Source organism: Phaethon lepturus, unplaced genomic scaffold (genome assembly GCF_000687285.1).
Source record: "Phaethon lepturus isolate BGI_N335 unplaced genomic scaffold, ASM68728v1 scaffold14754, whole genome shotgun sequence".
Taxonomy (NCBI): domain Eukaryota; kingdom Metazoa; phylum Chordata; class Aves; order Phaethontiformes; family Phaethontidae; genus Phaethon; species Phaethon lepturus.
This window is the reverse complement of record NW_010537123.1, coordinates 25,356-42,330: the sequence shown is the minus strand read 5'-3', so window position 1 is coordinate 42,330 and position 16,975 is coordinate 25,356. Positions and strand designations below refer to the sequence as shown.

General features: G+C 42.4%; 1 protein-coding gene across 1 annotated transcript; it reads right to left on the bottom strand.

The window, feature by feature from the left end:
• Positions 1-757: 757 nt before the first annotated feature.
• LOC104620236 (pro-neuregulin-1, membrane-bound isoform-like) lies at positions 758-15,456 on the bottom strand (the record flags this gene model as incomplete). Its single annotated transcript, XM_010286388.1, has 3 exons — positions 758-808; positions 8,847-8,971; positions 15,282-15,456. Coding segments are annotated over 3 exons (351 nt in total), but the record flags the coding sequence as incomplete, so codon positions are not given.
• Between the last annotated feature and the right edge of the window lie 1,519 nt (positions 15,457-16,975).

The following is a 16,975-nucleotide window of genomic DNA, read 5'->3' as shown; positions in this document are numbered from 1 at the left end:
TTGTAAATCCTTGGGATGCTCAGCTTACACATGCCTATCCACAGCTCCCTCAGCCAAACTCAGAGGTAGAGACAACTGCTAGTATTGTGGCCATATATAAAGTAGCTCTAATAGTTAAAATAATGAAAGTGACTTCTCACTGGGGTCAGTTCCAGGAGTAACTCTGGAGGCGTGCAATCCATAACTGCAGGCGGGATGCTGAAAGTAAAATTCCACCAGCCTGAAAGGAAACCATCTGGAGAAGGCTGCTAGTATGACAAGGCAGCTTCAAAAGTGGTTAAACTGACAGTGAGTTACCTGTCTACAGTCACAGACCCTGCAGAGCTGTCAGGAATTGTATGTAGAGCCCTGAGGAACAGAGTAGGCAAGAGACTTTCTAGAGGAAACATCAATATGTCTATACACTCTGCAAATTCCTATGCAGCTGCAAAGGTTTACAGAAGCAGGAGCACAAAGTGCTTTTTTGAAACACAATTCCTAACAACTCAAATCTTTTTTGCTTGGGCTGCTGCAGGCTGACAAGTGCAGGCCAAGTTAGCATCCTTAATACAGCTCCAGGATATTAAAAAGTATGCTTAACCCTTCTTCATTCATTTCTCAGTCCCTGAAGTAGCTCCAGTATTCAAGGTGATATGCAGGTACTGAGGCGCTGGATGCAGGTGAATTATTCTCTGCTAAGAGGGAGCAGAAGCTGCAGAAGCAGTTTCAAGAAGATATAAAGAGAAAGAGACAGAAAGACTCTGTTAATTCAACTTACGTGAAGAAGTTTTTGTCCCTTCTGTTGATGCTGGTATCTTGCTGGTGCTCTCTGGAAAACACAAGAGGCGACAAGAAGTTATAATGTGGAGTCAGACGATCCTCTAACAGCATTCAACTCCAAGAATGGACAAGGTAAAGGGTAAAAAGGCGCTTAAAGTAGCAAGCTTAAATTCTGCTTCAGTGGGCAGAGGCTGCAATCAGACGCCAGCTTGCAAAAGTTTCCTTTTGGGAAAAAAATGAAAAATGATGGTGCCTACTAGTAGGATGGAAGAAAAAAAGCCCATTTCTTCAGAAAGAAGCCAGTTGTTCAATCTCTCTTTCTCTTCTGGGAACAGGAGAAATCATGCAGATGGCTCTGCTGCTGGAAGGCGTCAGTGTGGGTATTCACTCCTTATGCTTCTAGGCAGTTAAATTTTGTGAAGACGTGTTCCTGTTCATAACACTTGAATTGCTGGTAAGTACATCCAGTAACGTCACTTGCCACTTCAGGGAGATCTTCTAGGTCACACATGCAAAGGCAGTCCCCCATGGGATGACTGCTGGGGGCTCCGTGATTGAAATTAAATGGTTGCTTTGCTGAAGAGATGAGAGAAGTTGCTCTTCCATAATGGTCCTACGGAGGTATGCTATTGCTGGAGACATACTGCCATGGACTTATTGCACCCACTTTTTGCACCCATAGCTGTGGGGGCTAATGCTGCCATGCTTAGATCCCTGCTAATGCCTTGCAGAATGCAGATAGGAGAAAGCAGAAAGTAGAAAGCCTTCATTTCAGCTTCACAGGCTTGTACAGAAACCTTGTTCCAATGACATCATCCATCTTTCTGTGTGCTGTTGACCCCACAAGCCACAACTTGTGTGCAGTTTCCTAGGTGTGAACAAATTGCCCTTCAGTTGCATGCATCATCAATCTTGGCCTTCTCCAAGTTCTCTAAACACTTTTAAGCCTCATAGGGGTGCAGTTCAATACAGCTGCACAAATTTCAACTCCCTAGCTGGAGAATGGCCACAAATGCCAGGGAAGAAGTCTTGCCTTGAGTCCTCAAGGCACACCAAGAATCCTCTGGTAGGCTGAACAAAAAGAATTTAGAAAAAGCCTCATAAGAGATTTAGGAAAAGGCAACTGAGGAAAATTTTCACTCTGTTCTGTGATTCTAGATCAGGTGGTCCTCTGCTCACTGTCTTCAGAGTCCGCACAAGCTTAACCAGTGACAAAACTCAGTCCAACTGTCTCTGTTCAACATCCCTCTCATTAAACTTCAATGTTGAGCCTTTATTTTAATTTCATACTTGCTAGCTCTTCTTTTGTATTTTTTTCATTTTGGTCCAGTTTTCTTTAGCAAATATATTGTTTGCCTGAGCAATATGTCCCAGTTTCATCTCACTGATGTGACAGAATGCGTTATGCAGCATAGCCAGTGATGTGTGGCATGGAAATGAGTATCGTAGTAAAATTTTGAAGGTCAAAGCCTTTGAACTAGGTCTTGGAACACAGTGGCCTATAGACAGGCAGCTTTCAGGAGCTTTTTTTAGGTATGGAGGCATTTTGCAGTTGTGCAGCTGGGTTGTCTAAGCAATTAAGCTTTCTTAGTCACCACAGGAGACAGAACAGGTCTGACAGCTGCATAGCTCAGCATCTGGCACAACTGGAGCAAATTTTTCTTTCACCGTTAAAGAAACCATGTTCCATTTAGTGTCCATGCTGAGCTTGACGGAGTATTTCTGACTGCTGACTCCCCAGCCCAGCTGTGTCAGTACAAACGCCAGCAGGAAGCTTCCCTGCCAGTGGAAAACACAGTAAGAGCCTCCCACACCTGAACCGTGCTGAGACACACGTTTGGAAAACATGGCAAAAAGTCACATGTTACCAAGCCCTGCTAGTAACACAGTGGATGCTAACATTTGAAAAACGCAAAATTTGTGTGTGTTGCTTACTGAGGACAGTACACCACAATGGTAAGAGAGATGTTTTACTCCACCTGAGAAGTCCAGCGTGGATAAATGTCACAAGCCATCTGAACACAAGAAGCAGAGAGAAAAGATGCTGTTTGTAGGGGACTGTCGACACCTGCCCGAGATGGAAGAGCTGGAAGCATTTTTCAGTCATGATACTTGCAGTTGCTGTTGCAGTCTGCTAAGGTATGGAGGCAGCTGCCAGCCCTGTCTTCATCATGATGTTTAAGTGCCCATGAGGAGCAGCTACCTCAGATGCTCCATCCAGTTCTGTCCCCCGGCTCTTTTAGGAGCGCTTGGGTTTTGTGAAGTGCTATTTCCTGAAACTGGACATGTTTGTACTGGGGCTTTCTTAAGTAAAAATATTGAAGGACGGACAAGAGATCCTTGTTTGGGAATGTTTTAAGGGACAGGTTCCTGCAGCCTCTGTCTCACTTCCTTAATAATCCTGCCAGCTCCATCACCTACTATGTCCTCTGGCAAGACAGAGAAGAGCCCCTCAAATCCCCCAGGACTCACAGCAACCCACCACCTTCCTGGGCTTGGTATCTTGATCCGTCCTTCCAGGTAGGGAGCTTTGTTTGGGCTGCTGAGAGGAAACAACTCAATACCAGGGCTTCAAGATCTGCTGTAATGCCTCTGATTGAGGCAGGAGGTCCCCCTCCCCTGGAGAGACCTTTTCTCCAGGGATAACCAAACACCTAGGAGCCCTACAGCTGCTGTTTTGAAGAGCCCTCTGCATGCCCTCGCAGCCTTTTCCCGCCCCCCCCCAGTTAGTTTGCCAAAGGTCTAACACAAAAAGCCTGCTTAAACAAACTAAAAGGTTTTGGTTGAACTCATGGGTTTTGGTTCAACTCATGGGTTTTGGTTCAGGCCTTGAAGGTGGCTCTGAGGACCCTGACAGGGACAACAACCTGGGCTCTGTGGAGGATTCAAACACCACGAACATCACAGGTAATTAGAGCTGCAAACAAGCTTTCTGTCATCCTGAGGTTTACTTTCTGGCAGTGATATAAGACTTAAGCCTTTTGCATCGATTGTGCCATTCGGGTGACACATTCCGAATTACACGAAGAATGACACAAGCTAGCAAACACCTTGAGAAAAGGGGAGTATCTGACACCTGTGTTACACGGTCTACAGATGGCAGAGTAGGGAGTATGTGTGTAGAAGGTTGGGTAAGGCCATAGTCTGAGACCTCAGAGGCATGCAGGCATATGCGGTCAAGGACACAGGGAGATCCTATGGATAAACTGACTTTTTGTTTCTTAAAACTACTGTGCTTTTTTACCTTTTTCCTGGTCCTCCAAGAAGCTACTGCCCTGAATCAGGTTAAAAGAGCACCGCTCTCAATTCTAGCATGTCATATTGCAGGGAAAGTTTCAAAGCTACTCTTAGGGAAATTGTTATGTCAAACTGAGTGATGGTCACACTTCTTTCTGTGTGGAGGCCCAAATCGGTGATGTTGGTCCAGGCATGCTGATTTGCACCAGCTGAGAATCCGACCGATTATGCCAGGCAGTTAAAAACACACTATGGCCCCGTTCACCTGCAACTATGCTAGAGAGAGAAGAGATAAAATGACCTCCTGCTTCAATCAAGCCTCAGACAGATTAACGTACGAGTAGAAAGGACTTTTCTTGCATTTGAGGTATTTCATAGCTGGCCACATGCTCTATGGGTATTAGATGCAAGATGTTTTTATTTACTTATTTCTCTGCCATCTTCATGAAGATAAGCTACTAGCTACCTTCAGAAGAAGAACAACAAATTAAAGTTTAATGAATGATGAATATCAGATCCTTATTGACTACTGTGCAACTCAGAGCCGTTAGTACCACTGCAAGTCCTACGGATGCAAAACCAGAAGCTTGCACAGGCCACTGACTGTGTAGCTAATGAATTTACCAAGTCTCACCTCTGCCTACAGTCGAGTTACATGAACAGATCATCTGAGCACTTTTTGTTCAATTCAGGCAAATTTGTCCCAGCCACCCCCACTGATGACTCAAACTATATTAACTCACTTTGCACAGACGTGCAGGATGAGCGCTCACACAATGCCCTGCATACAACCCAGCAGTTATCCAGCACTGTAGGCTGCTAACTTCTGAAATATCTCTTCAGGAATCCATCCTTTTGCACCCTGAGTCATGCTGGGCACAGCAAACACCCTTGGAGAGGCAGAAGATTTATGTCAACAGGTTTTAATGGAAAAGACTGAAACCACATTTAGCTGGAGCTGTGGCATTCTCACCACTTCAGAAAACAAGGTCACTTACCTAGTTGTCTAAACAAGGGGCTTGTGAGCAAGTTTTCAAACATGAAATTGAAATCTTCTGCTGTGTGGTATGAAGTATTCTCTCAGTGTTATTTATTAAGCACTGTAAGGTCTTAAGTTCATGTGAAAGTCCATGCAAAAATTCACTGCAAGAATTTTGCCTGATTAAAGTGAAAAATTAGGATACAAAAAAGCAGTTACTATTGCATTAGCAAACCTGTGCACTATTTATACAACTCCAGGAGAACTTCATGCCTCTGTTCTGACCTCAATTACAGTCTTTCTTAGGGGAGCATATATGAATAGGAGTGAATGAAAATAAGAGGGCAGCTCATATCCTGTGGGCAAGTTATACTCATTATAAATTTAAAGGAGAACAGAATAGATCCCACTGCTTGCTATTAAGATTGGTAAAAAATAGTGTTTGCCTACCTATTTTTATATCTGCTGCATTTTAATCCACACACATGGCTCTACAGACAAGGCTTTATGCTTCTTTCAGTAAAGATGAGAAAATGTAAAGGTCTATGTAGGTTAATACAGTTTGTATGTGGTGTGTGTGTTTTTATACATAGCAAAAACTTGCACAAGAGCAACTTTGGCAGTTTTAAGTAACGTGAATGTTGACAATAACAGTAACAACAACAAAGAAAGGAGTTACTACTGCATTCATTATTACTGTTTAAGACAGAAAATTTTACCATTTCTGGGTATGAGATCAGAGAAAAATAAAGTACTTTGTTCACTGAAAACAACAAAGAAATTTTTGCAATTGTTTTATTGAGAAATATTCATTTTTTCTATGTTTTGAAGCAGAGAATTGAAATTAACAATTTTCAGACATGAGACCTTAGTAGTAAAGGTGTGGCTTTTCCTATCCTTGGGAAAAAAATAAACATATTTGCCTTGTTCTTAATGTGTTATTTTTTCCTAATGTCTGTTGCTAGTCCATGTTAGAGACAAGGCATCATGCTAGATAGACCTTTGATCTGGCCCTAGAGTTCTCTTTTGTGGCATACACCAGCAAAGAAAATTTCAGCTAAAATGGTTAAAATTTGACAAAATTCTAGGGAATTAAAACTAAGATTTTTATACTGAAAAACATTAATCTTTTAATGGAAAGAAAAATAACCCCATGCCCAGAAATACCGTCACCTTATCTACCCTTGGTCTCAAAGCACCCAGCATAAAGGGAAAGGAGGAACTAGTTGGCAGATAGCAGGGCACACGTAACAAACATGACCAGGTAGGGTCATTAAATTAAAGGTCATAATTAAAGTTACGGTTCATATAGCAGAGCAGGTGAGTACAACCACAAGAAAGTCAGGTCCTCTGATGCATCTTTCTTTACCCCACTGTCACCCTAACTGCTGGAGGTGGAAGGAAGAAACTTCTCTGCCTACCCTGAGAGGTTCAGCCCTCTCAGATGTCCACATACTAGTTTTCTACAGGAGTTCCTCAGCTGCACTGGACTCCGAGGTCTTTTCCAAAAGCCCATTGGCAGGAAATAACAAATACGAGCTAAATATGCTGCTTTTTTTTTTTTTAAAAAAAACTCTCTTTTATGAATAGTGTAGGACCACACAGATATATAGGACCTGAGTAATGACTGCCCTTCAGGGCTCATTACCGAGTTTGGACCCGAAATCTGTCATTAAGCTAGCAAGGGGAAGAGGTCAGGGAATGTGGGGAAGGAGGGGTGAGGAGGTCACCCGCACAGGGGGTCTGTCCCCGTTTGCAAAGCAGATGTTGCCCTCTAAGGCCTTAGGGATCCATTGCTCTTAAGTCACCAGATGTTGCGCATGCTGTTCCTCAAATCCAGGTGGAAAATTCCATCATTAGGAGGAAAACTAGGAACAATTTTACTGGTAATTTATAAGCATCAACAAGCAGAGAGGGGTCAGATGTATGTGTGGCTACCAAATATGCATGATGGATTTATTCACCCAAATGAATGCTGCCATGCCTGATTCTAGATTATTAAATATCACTGAGATGTTCCAGTTCAGATATCACTGGGTTTCCAGTTCAGATCTTTACAGACAAGAGCCAGCTGCCAGGTTTAGATTAGATCCAAGTTTGCCCGCATTCAAGAGAGCTTGCATGCATGGCTGTGTTTTAAAACAACTTAAGTTTCACAACAAGATTAGACAGATTCTAACAAATCAGTTATAAATGCACACAACAGGGCTTGCCTGCAAATGTTTTCATTCAAAACCGAGCTCCCATCTCCCTGCAGCAGGAGTGTTTTGCTGTCATTCAGCACAGCCCAAAGGAAGTTGAAAAATCCATGTCATGAAGCACAGGAATGAGGTCCCACATGCACTCCCCAGCCACATCACCATTCCATGTCTGAGAAAGTAACAGAGGATGCCCAAGCATTTTTTTGCATTTATCTGTATCATTGCCCAGGCACAGTGCGTATGGCTGAGTTTTGGAAACTCCAGTATCTTGGAAACAGTATAGGAGCTTTGCATGTAAGCAGCTAATGAGCAACCAAAGTTTGTATTCATGGAAACCAAGAGCATGTACAAAGCTACATAGAAACACCTATCCATTTTTCCTCCTAATAACATTCTGGTAAATAACACTTGAACTTTAATATCAGTCTCCTGACATCTGATCATGATTATAATAACATATAGCTAGTATGAAATCTTAGCACTTGAGATTCTTTAGTTGATGGAATAGAATAGCAAGTACACAAAGTGAATACAGTTGAGCAATTGTTGTGTGACCACAAAACAGCAGATAGCCAAAGGCACATCCCACGGGCAAAGGTTTATGTTTGTTTTTCTATTTGTTTAAATGCCTATCTCCTGTTTCAGTGCACAATGTGGAAGAGAAAAGCATCCCTGATAAATTCCCATTGCAACAATATCTTTAAATATCTCAGATACACACACATCTTCTGCTTTGTTTGTTAGTAAGAGTATGTTCCTGTGATACTTCATAACTGGCTGGACACTGGAGTTTGAATTATTGGAGCTGAATTAGTCAATGTCACACTTAAGAAACAAGATTTCAGTTGAACTGCAGCCTTCAATGCACTCGGAAGGAGAAACAGTACTGCTAAAACATTTGTGTACAATGAAAACACTCACAAAATTCCACTAGAAGCAACTGGAACTTCCTGTAAATGAAATGGAAAGGAGTCTTGCAAAAATAGCTACAACAATTTTAAATCATTTGGGTAAGTCTGAATGCTACCTGCCTTATGAAACGCCCTGCTCCTCAAGAAATAAGTTTAAATAACAGTACCTGAATTAAAATACCTGAACTACATTCATGCCTTTGAATAATATGCCTTCAAATACATTCATGCATTTGTCTTTATTATTTTAGAAATCAAAAGAAAAAACCTTTGAGTATCTGTGAAAGTAAAAATGGTGGCAGTCAGAAACATACAAATATTACTTAAAGACAAAGACAGGAGTGATGGTTTAGAACTTCAGACTAGGACGTGTTTTAGGTTAAATGAAATCTTCCCCTCAGGCCTGCAGTACCTCCACTACTCATGTGTACTATGGGAATAATATTCCCTTCTCTTCACCCTCCTCTTATCTTGACTATTTAGACTGTGTCTTAGACTTGGTGTTGGAAAGTGTCTCACAGAAAATGCTGATCTCTCCTGAGTTCTGTGGGATGCATCCCATTTGTCTGGGTAAGGAAAATCAAACATCTCAACTACACAGCAGACAAGTCGGGCCTGATTAATTTTCTTAGCACACTTAATAGATTTCAGTTTCCACTTCCACTTCACCTGCAAAGCTTTCGCCTTCTCCAAACCCTTTTATCCTGGCTTTAACACATGGTCTTTCTGAATGTGATAGTAAAAAAGAGCCTTACTTACCATTGGTGTCTGTGATGATAACACTGGCTTTAGTACTGTCATTCCCTAGTTTGCTGCTCACTCTGCATGCGTATTCCCCAGCGTCAGCCAATGTGGCTCTGTAAATGTGAAGCTCAGAGTATTTCCTGTGAAACCAGAAAAAAACATGGAAATATCCTGTACTGGAGTAACAGCCATTGCATCAACTAATGCATTCTTTTTTTCCTCTCAACAGAGAGTCTTGTCTTCCATTCTTACTGACAGATTAACACTACCCAGGTTTGAAAGAAGGGAGGAGAATAAAAAATTTCTCTCTTATAGGCTGCTGGAAAGCAGGCATATTAATGAACTCAAACGAAGATACTTATTTATGCTTTTCTGCTTGAGAGGAGTCTTTGTTCTTAAAGGAAACCTGAAAAAGAACCTTCCTCTCTCAGCTGAATTGTTGGCTATCCAGATGGCACAGAGATGGGTGTAATATTAAAATAGATTACCCTTTCCTACAGGTCATATTGCCAGTAGCAGAGTTCTGGGTAAGTACTGTAGTTTCCAACATCTGACTAAATAATCATGAGATTAGGACACACCACTCTCTTTAACAACCTCTGAAACCCCAGCAGTAAATCATTCTCCAGCACTAACAAGAAATTATGGGCGGGAGCACAATTTGCATGAAGCTACATTTTGTTGCTGGCTCAGAGATGTAATTTAATCAGTCTCCAAGGTATTAAGATTAGTTTTTAAAATGCAGAACTCCTGCCTGTCCATTAATTTGGTAGGAACATGTTCTGGTGTCATTCAAGGGGTCCCCAACTCATGTGATAGCAATAATCCCATTACCTAGACTGCGAAGAATGACTAGCTTGGGGAAAATACACCTTATTGCTGTTCCCAGTTTCTGTTTAAGAGAAGTACTTTGAGGGAGTTTTTGCCTGTATCAAAGCCTGCTCACTTTTCTACAAAATAGTCACTTAGTAGAGTGCATGAGCATTGGCTTCCCTAAGTTGGCCTAGCCCAACATGAAGGACTGATCCCCAGGAGGCAGGGGTTCTTCACTCTAAAAGTTCATGGTCATCAGCATGTCTGGCAAAGAGTGTTGAGCTAAGCAATGTTTGAGGACTTGTTTTGCTTCAGCACAGCCATGTCTCCTAACTCTCCATGCAGAAATCACAACTGGTTACTGCCTCTGGGAATGACTGAGCAGGGCTGGGTTCAGACCAGAAACAAGTCTACTGTAGCAGGGTGGTTATCAAAATGTTCAATGCCACTTTGCAACCCATCCTTGTGAGCCACCCCTCCCTCCACCACAGTAGACTATCCCATCTGCTATCAATTTTTTTTCCCTGCCTCTACGCAAAGGCCCTACCACTGAGGAGTCAGCACTGTGGCCCTCATGGCATGAGAGCAGTGTACTAGGTGGACCCCAGCTTTGCTAGAAACCCACATTACAACAGCTTCCTGTCATGCCATGAAAGAGGGCTGCTTTCTTGAGGCCACCGGGCTTGCAAGGAGGAGGAGCAGACAGGCTAGGATTACCAATTTGCTTGGGTTTGCTCAAATGGTAAACAAATGAATAGCTGACTATTTCGGCTCCTTTCTCAGGCAATGTTAAGAGCCCAGTTCCCAATGCTGAATTAATTAACTGGGCTATATTTCAGATGGCATACAAGAACTATGTGGCAACAATGAATATATGGGAAAAACGTGGTCGAGACACTGACAGAAGTGTCCAGAAGGTGAAAGCTACTGTCTCTTTGGGTGCGAATTTTGCACCTGACTAACAGCTATACCTACACCACAGTAAAAATGGCTTACGCTTTAATCTTCCTACAAGCCATCTACACACCTGCCTTTGCAACAGGCTCTTGAGGGCTTGTGCAGGAACGTCTGGCAGTAGCCTACGCCACCTAACAGCTTGCGTTGATGTGTGTGATATTTCGTATATTTCACAGGTTATCTTTCAGCCATGCTTGCAGACATTAATCTAGATGGAGAGTAGGCTGTGGCCTCAGGGTGCTTCAAAAAACAATGTAAACAGGCTCAGCTTTTTGAGGAACTCACTTTAACCCAGTGATAAGCAAGAAGCACAGCTGCAGCTATATCACTTTTATTTGGGCACCTACTGTATGTCTGCTGCAGTCTCTTTTTCTCTCCATATGATATTAAGTAATATTGATGTAAACCACCTGTGTGGCACTCTTGGCTTTTAGAAGAAGAAACTCTTTGCCCTGCACATTTTTTTATTCTCTTTGGTTTACATGATACCTACGCGAAAATGTGAGGAATTGTATCTTCCTTTGATGGTTTTAAGATTATATTAAAATAGGTGAAGCAACTGTATTTCTTACAAATCTACTTCTAGCAAGTACAATTTACTCTTGTTTTTAGAAAAACTCTGGAAGGAGTTTTCTTTCTGAGAGCAGGAGAAATAATATGAATATTTATAGCCTTAAGAATGTTATTGAGACATATCAGGACAGAATTCAAAACAGTCAGGGCAGAAGATGACTCATTAATGGCTGTAAATGAAGCAGCTCCCTAGCAATACAGTACTCGAACACTACTCATTTAAATCCCCTGATAAGGGATTTTGTATTCAAATGCTTGTCCTTTTCTCAAACTGTACTGTGCTACACCAAAAAATGCCTCTCCCTATAAGATTTACTTCTGCTATATCTTTAGCTCATCGCCATTATGACAATGCTGAGCTTGTATTCATACATGAAAGGGAAAGAAATACATATGCAGAATGCAGTCCCAGCCCACCTTATCTGACTGCTTGAATTCATTTTGCTTCCAGCCTCCATCTGTCATCCAGAATTGCCTGTCTGCGGGCAAATATCCAGGCTAAGCTTGGATGAAGCCCAAGGTACAGGGCACTTGCACACACAGTTTTCTCATGCACTGCTGCATCCAAAGCCATCAGCTAGGTGAAGTGGCAAACACCTTCTCACTGCCCAAAAACCCCAACCCTGAAAAAGGAGTCTTTCTTCATGCGATGAAGAGAGTCTGACTCTGTACAGCACACTGCACTATGTGTAGGCTTCACCTGGGTTTCAAATCGGAGAAGGAAAATGAAATGTTACTGGTATAATTAGACAGGCATGGGAAAGTTAGGTAGCAGGTGAAAAGCCCTTGTCTGGTTCCTGATTTTTTCTGTATCTCCATTGACACAAAGGAATAGCTTAGAGCTTGGACGCACAAATCAATCAGTCATGGCATCATGAATCATGAGCAATCATAAGAGCAGCAGAAACTCACTGACTGCATGCTCTTACTCCATGATAAATTTGAGGTAAAAAGTGAGTGCTTTAAATGCTGTTCATTAAAGTTGAAACTCATTCAGTTTCTCTTGACTTTCCAATGATAATGAAAAAGGGCACAGTCATTTGTGTGATTCACCTGCTGTATTGTCATGCCATCGCATGTTGGGGCTCTTCACCTTCTGAATCAACCATCCTGGTACCATCCTAGTGAGCTTAGAGGAGTGATTCCCCAAATTAATTTTACATGCAAGGCAGCCCTCAGAAGGCTAAGCTTTGAGGAAACCTCCATTGCCACAGAGTCTTCTAAACCAGTAAAAAACTAGGAAAACACAGTCAGAATCTGCCCCACTTCGGCAAATCCTTTAAACCATTAGTATTCACACTGGCCAAATGGACCCAATAAACACCAAGCTGCGGTACTATCTTTTTCATGCCTACTCCAGGTACCAAGATGAGGTCTTCATTTTCAATATCTGAGCTAGACTCCATCATTCTGCCAGGTATCTTTGCGATTTGTTAAAAAACCTAAAGCTAAATAGCCAGAACTCAGAAATATTTTTTTTTCTCCATACAATGAACAGGTTTATTCTGCCATCACACAATGAGAAAGGTGTTTTCTTGCAAAATATGACATTACCAAAAGTCAATTCTGGCCATTGAGCACTGTTTATAAACTTTGTGAGATTTTTATAAATATGTAGAAAGTGTTATTCTCAAGTGCTCGGACTGAAGGAGTCAGTAAGACAGTGGTACCCTGTATATTAATGGTTCTTAAGAAACATAGCCTACTTTTTATGTAGCCATTTGACCTTTAAAATAGACATTAATCCCAGACAGCTCAACAGCTACTTTAGCCTTCCTCGTTGATGTTTCCCACAATTGGTAATAGCAAAAAAAATCACACTAAAATGCTTGTTGTAACAATATGGCAGCATACAAACATGACAAATATTTATCAATGTGCCACCATGAAAAAAACACAGAAAATATGTGAGGAAAAAACTCCTTGATCATTGCTATTCCTTTAATTTGTGATGGAATCTTTTTAATGTGGCTTTGTTTACTGTAATTTGCATGTCTTTTTATGCATTCATTTGCACTGCATTTCCCCCCATTTTCCTTTAGCTTTAGAACATGTGCCTGTCCCACTTTCTATCAAAATAAAAACTCTCTCCTCTTAAGCTGTTCACATCTGCTCAGTCCTGAGCAGCAGCACACGTAAACAGCAAAAGAAGAAATAGCAAAGCACTGATGTGTCCCCAAATTAAAATCTCAAAGTAGAAAAGCAAGGCAAATCCTTCAGATGTCAGCAGATATCCCTTGTTTTTCCCCTTTTTGTACTCTACATCTAGTGACTTTCACATTTCTAACTGGAAGGGCTTCTCTGTTCCATACTGACATTTCTGTTTTAAAACAGAAAATAGAGACATTCCAACAATGAGTGGAATTTTGTGGCTGGGGTAGCACACAGAAGTGTGAAATCCAGGTCAAAGCCTGCACTCTGCCCACTTACAGTGGCGGAACAGGACTTCAGATTTCCATTTTCCAGAAAAAGACTCAATTGTAATTTTTTTCATTATGTATCTTCTGGTGAATTTTAAACACGTTTTGGCACATCAACCTCAAAAATAGTCTCACACATTCCACATGCATGCTCTAATCAATAGCTATTAGCTAGTTTCCCTTCTGCCAGCTCCTCAAAGTTTTTTTGGGGGGGAGAGAAAGAAGAGAGCTGGCAGAAGGCAGTTACTGATTCAATGCTGAACTGACAAAGGCCAGCCCCAGAAGGTGAAACCCTGGCTCCAGTGAGTTTGGGCAATCCGCATCAGCAAAAATGTAAGAGAAGAAAATACTGTTTGCCCCTCACGGGCAACACTGGGTTGCTGGGGAAGCTGGGGGCCAGGCTCTGACCTGAACATTTTCTTTACAGAATAGACTGAAAATACAACTCTGAGGGAGACATATGGCCCGGCAAATGGGTCCAGACAATTTGCCAGGCTATCTGCCACCTGGAATAGCTCCATTTCGCAAATGCTGGAAGGAGACATCACAGGTCCCTTCTCGCCGTCTGTGCAACTGTGGCACGGGGGCTGCGGTGATGCTGCCCTGCCCCTCTCTTTGTTTCACCTTGTGCCCCAGGCTGGGGGACAAGAAACTGCAAAGCAGGGCAGGACGTCTGGTTTTCAACCTGAGTAACTCCGAAGAGTCAAGCACCTGTCTGATTTTGGCTGCTGTTTTGCCTAATGAGATGATACCTGACAAAAAGTATGGAGGGTACTTGACACCCTGGAAGGAAAGACCTCTTGCAGAGCCCACCCCACATACTCTCTGTCTTGTACGAAGGGAAGGCATGGCCCAGTGCCACGGAGAGCAGCCCTGCCTACTGAGAGCAGAAGTGAGAGTTGAAGGGATGTATTAGAAGAGATTTTCATAGTTTCCTTTGATGGACGAGTGGCCACAATCTAAACTTTTTAACCTAAACAACAAGGTGGAGACCAAACAACAGAAGTCTTCTGTCTCAATGCAAAAACCGCATAGTGTAGCTTCTTCTCCTTTCCCGCAGAAACAAGGCATCAGACCATCTTTTGGCACTGGCCATCAGTCACATGGAGGGGACACTTTCCCCCAGCCAGGAGGACAAATATTTGCAAGCTTTGCTACTCACCTGACTCTGCCAGACCCATGCCTTGTTCTGCATGTGCGGGAATGCCTCTAAGTAAAGGACTACTGCAAGCTTGCATAAGGCATTCAAAGATAATGCAGGCAGCATTCAGCCCTTCTTAAGGGATAGATTGCTTGCAAAGCAAATCTCAAAAATATTTCCAAATCTATATTGCTTTGATGATTTTAAATGTCCTTGGATTTTAGATAATAAACATGTTACCTTTCTTCTTGTCAGTAGTTTAAAAATGGCCTGTCTCCAAGGTTTACTGGTTAAAATGATAGCCTTTGGCTATCAGAAAATAAATAGAAATTTAAAAGGGAGAATTATTTATGAAATCATTATACCATACTACAACTTCATCCATATGTTCACATGTCAGTGCCTGTTTCCTTAGATTTTCTTTCTCCGTAACTCACAGCTTTTAGCTTTGTGATACCATAATTAACAACCTCAATGTTTGTGTTCTGGTGAACAGCTCTCCCCACCCCTCCCAGCCCCGCTTAAGAGATATATCTCTATACTTACTTTTGTTTTTTGGGAATCTTGATATTTTCTGGTCTGTTTTTTTTTGTTATTTCCTTTCCATTCTTTAACCATTTGAATCTGAGCGCAGGGTACTCTGAAGTGGTTTCACACCTTAGCACTAGCTTCTGACCCACAGCAGCCTCTTGGTTTTTCATTTCCTTCAATTTGGGAGGCACTGCTAAAGAAATAGAAAAACGTGCTGGTGATTAGTCCATCCTCAGAAGGGAAAACAGTGCTAATTCGAGTTGAGCTAGGCAAACCCCAGCCAGTCTAGCAACACTTCTCCACCGAAACCTGAAAAATAAAGATCATTTGTGTGTTACGTATATCAACCTTAAAGCATAAGGGCACATTTAATGACAGCCTAGTTTGGCCCTTGGGAGTCCTCCTACAACCTGCAAGCCTTATGCAGCCTTAGCAAGAACTAAAGTGCTGCTTCTGATTACGGTATGAAGCACTAACAACACTTAATTGATCGTGTGCACCTAGACACAAGACAGCATGCTGCGGCAGGCAGCCTTGTAGGTAATACGGAAAGGGAAAGGGAGGATGTCTTGCTGCTTTATTTATTTCGACTGCTATGATTCAGGGGCTGTCCAAAGGCTCCAGGTGCAACTGATGTGACAGGGAGATAAAAGCATAAATTTAACTTTGACAGCTTCTCTAATCTGAGGGAAAGGTTTTTGCTCCAGCCAAACATTATAACCCACGTTATACACCTCCCTCAAACTCAGCTTGGCCATATCCTTTCCCTGAGGCAAATGACAATGGGCTTGGAAGCCCATCAAGAGAATCAATATCAATTAAGGGTATTTTGGACACAGACGGGGACACTGCATTCAAAAGGCTCAGCCAACGGCTCCCACACACTGAAGGGCTCCAGTTGATGCATGCCAGTTTCTACTGTGTTGAAGCAATAGTGTTTCTTCTGTGGGTAAATCTCAAACCATTTAGGGCTTTCTAAGTTAAATATTCCACAACTAGTACCTATCTTTGAGCACAGGCTCTACAAGAAGATATAGTCCCTCTGCAAGACACTAGCCTTCATTTAACCCTGTGGGTTAGCTGTAAACCAGCCTCTATCATGCTCCAGTATTGAGGTAAAACACCTAGTTTTTGGGTTTTTTTAACAAACTTGTGGGGCTTAAGATAACACCTTTACCACACAACTGAAGAAGGCTATTACAGGTGGCTACAGCTGGCCAGCTGATGGGTCATACTGGGTGAGTCCGTCCCAGCCAAGCTGCACCCCGTTGCTGGTCCATTACCTCCAGGGAACCAGTATTCCCATGCAGCACCTCTACCTGCAGTGTGTTTTGTTTCTTGAACAGCTGTAATATTGTTCAAGGAAACAAATGGCCAGCATGGCCAAATGATTCTCCATAACATGCAGATTAGGAGCGTTCATCAGGACAGCAACAGGTCTCCAATATGGTCCTGTACAAGGAAATGTTTTAACAAACTGTAACATGCTTGATTACTGTGGTGGGATGACTCTGCCTCCTTTGGGACACATCCACCTGCTCTAGCATGGGGTCCTCCATGAGCTGTAGGTGGATATCTGCCCCACTGTGGACCTTTGTGGGCTGCAGAGGGGACAGCCTGCCTCACCATGGTCTTCACCATGGGCTGCAGGGGAATCTCTGCTCTGGTAGCTGGACCACCTCCTCCTCCTTCTTTTTCACTGACCTTAG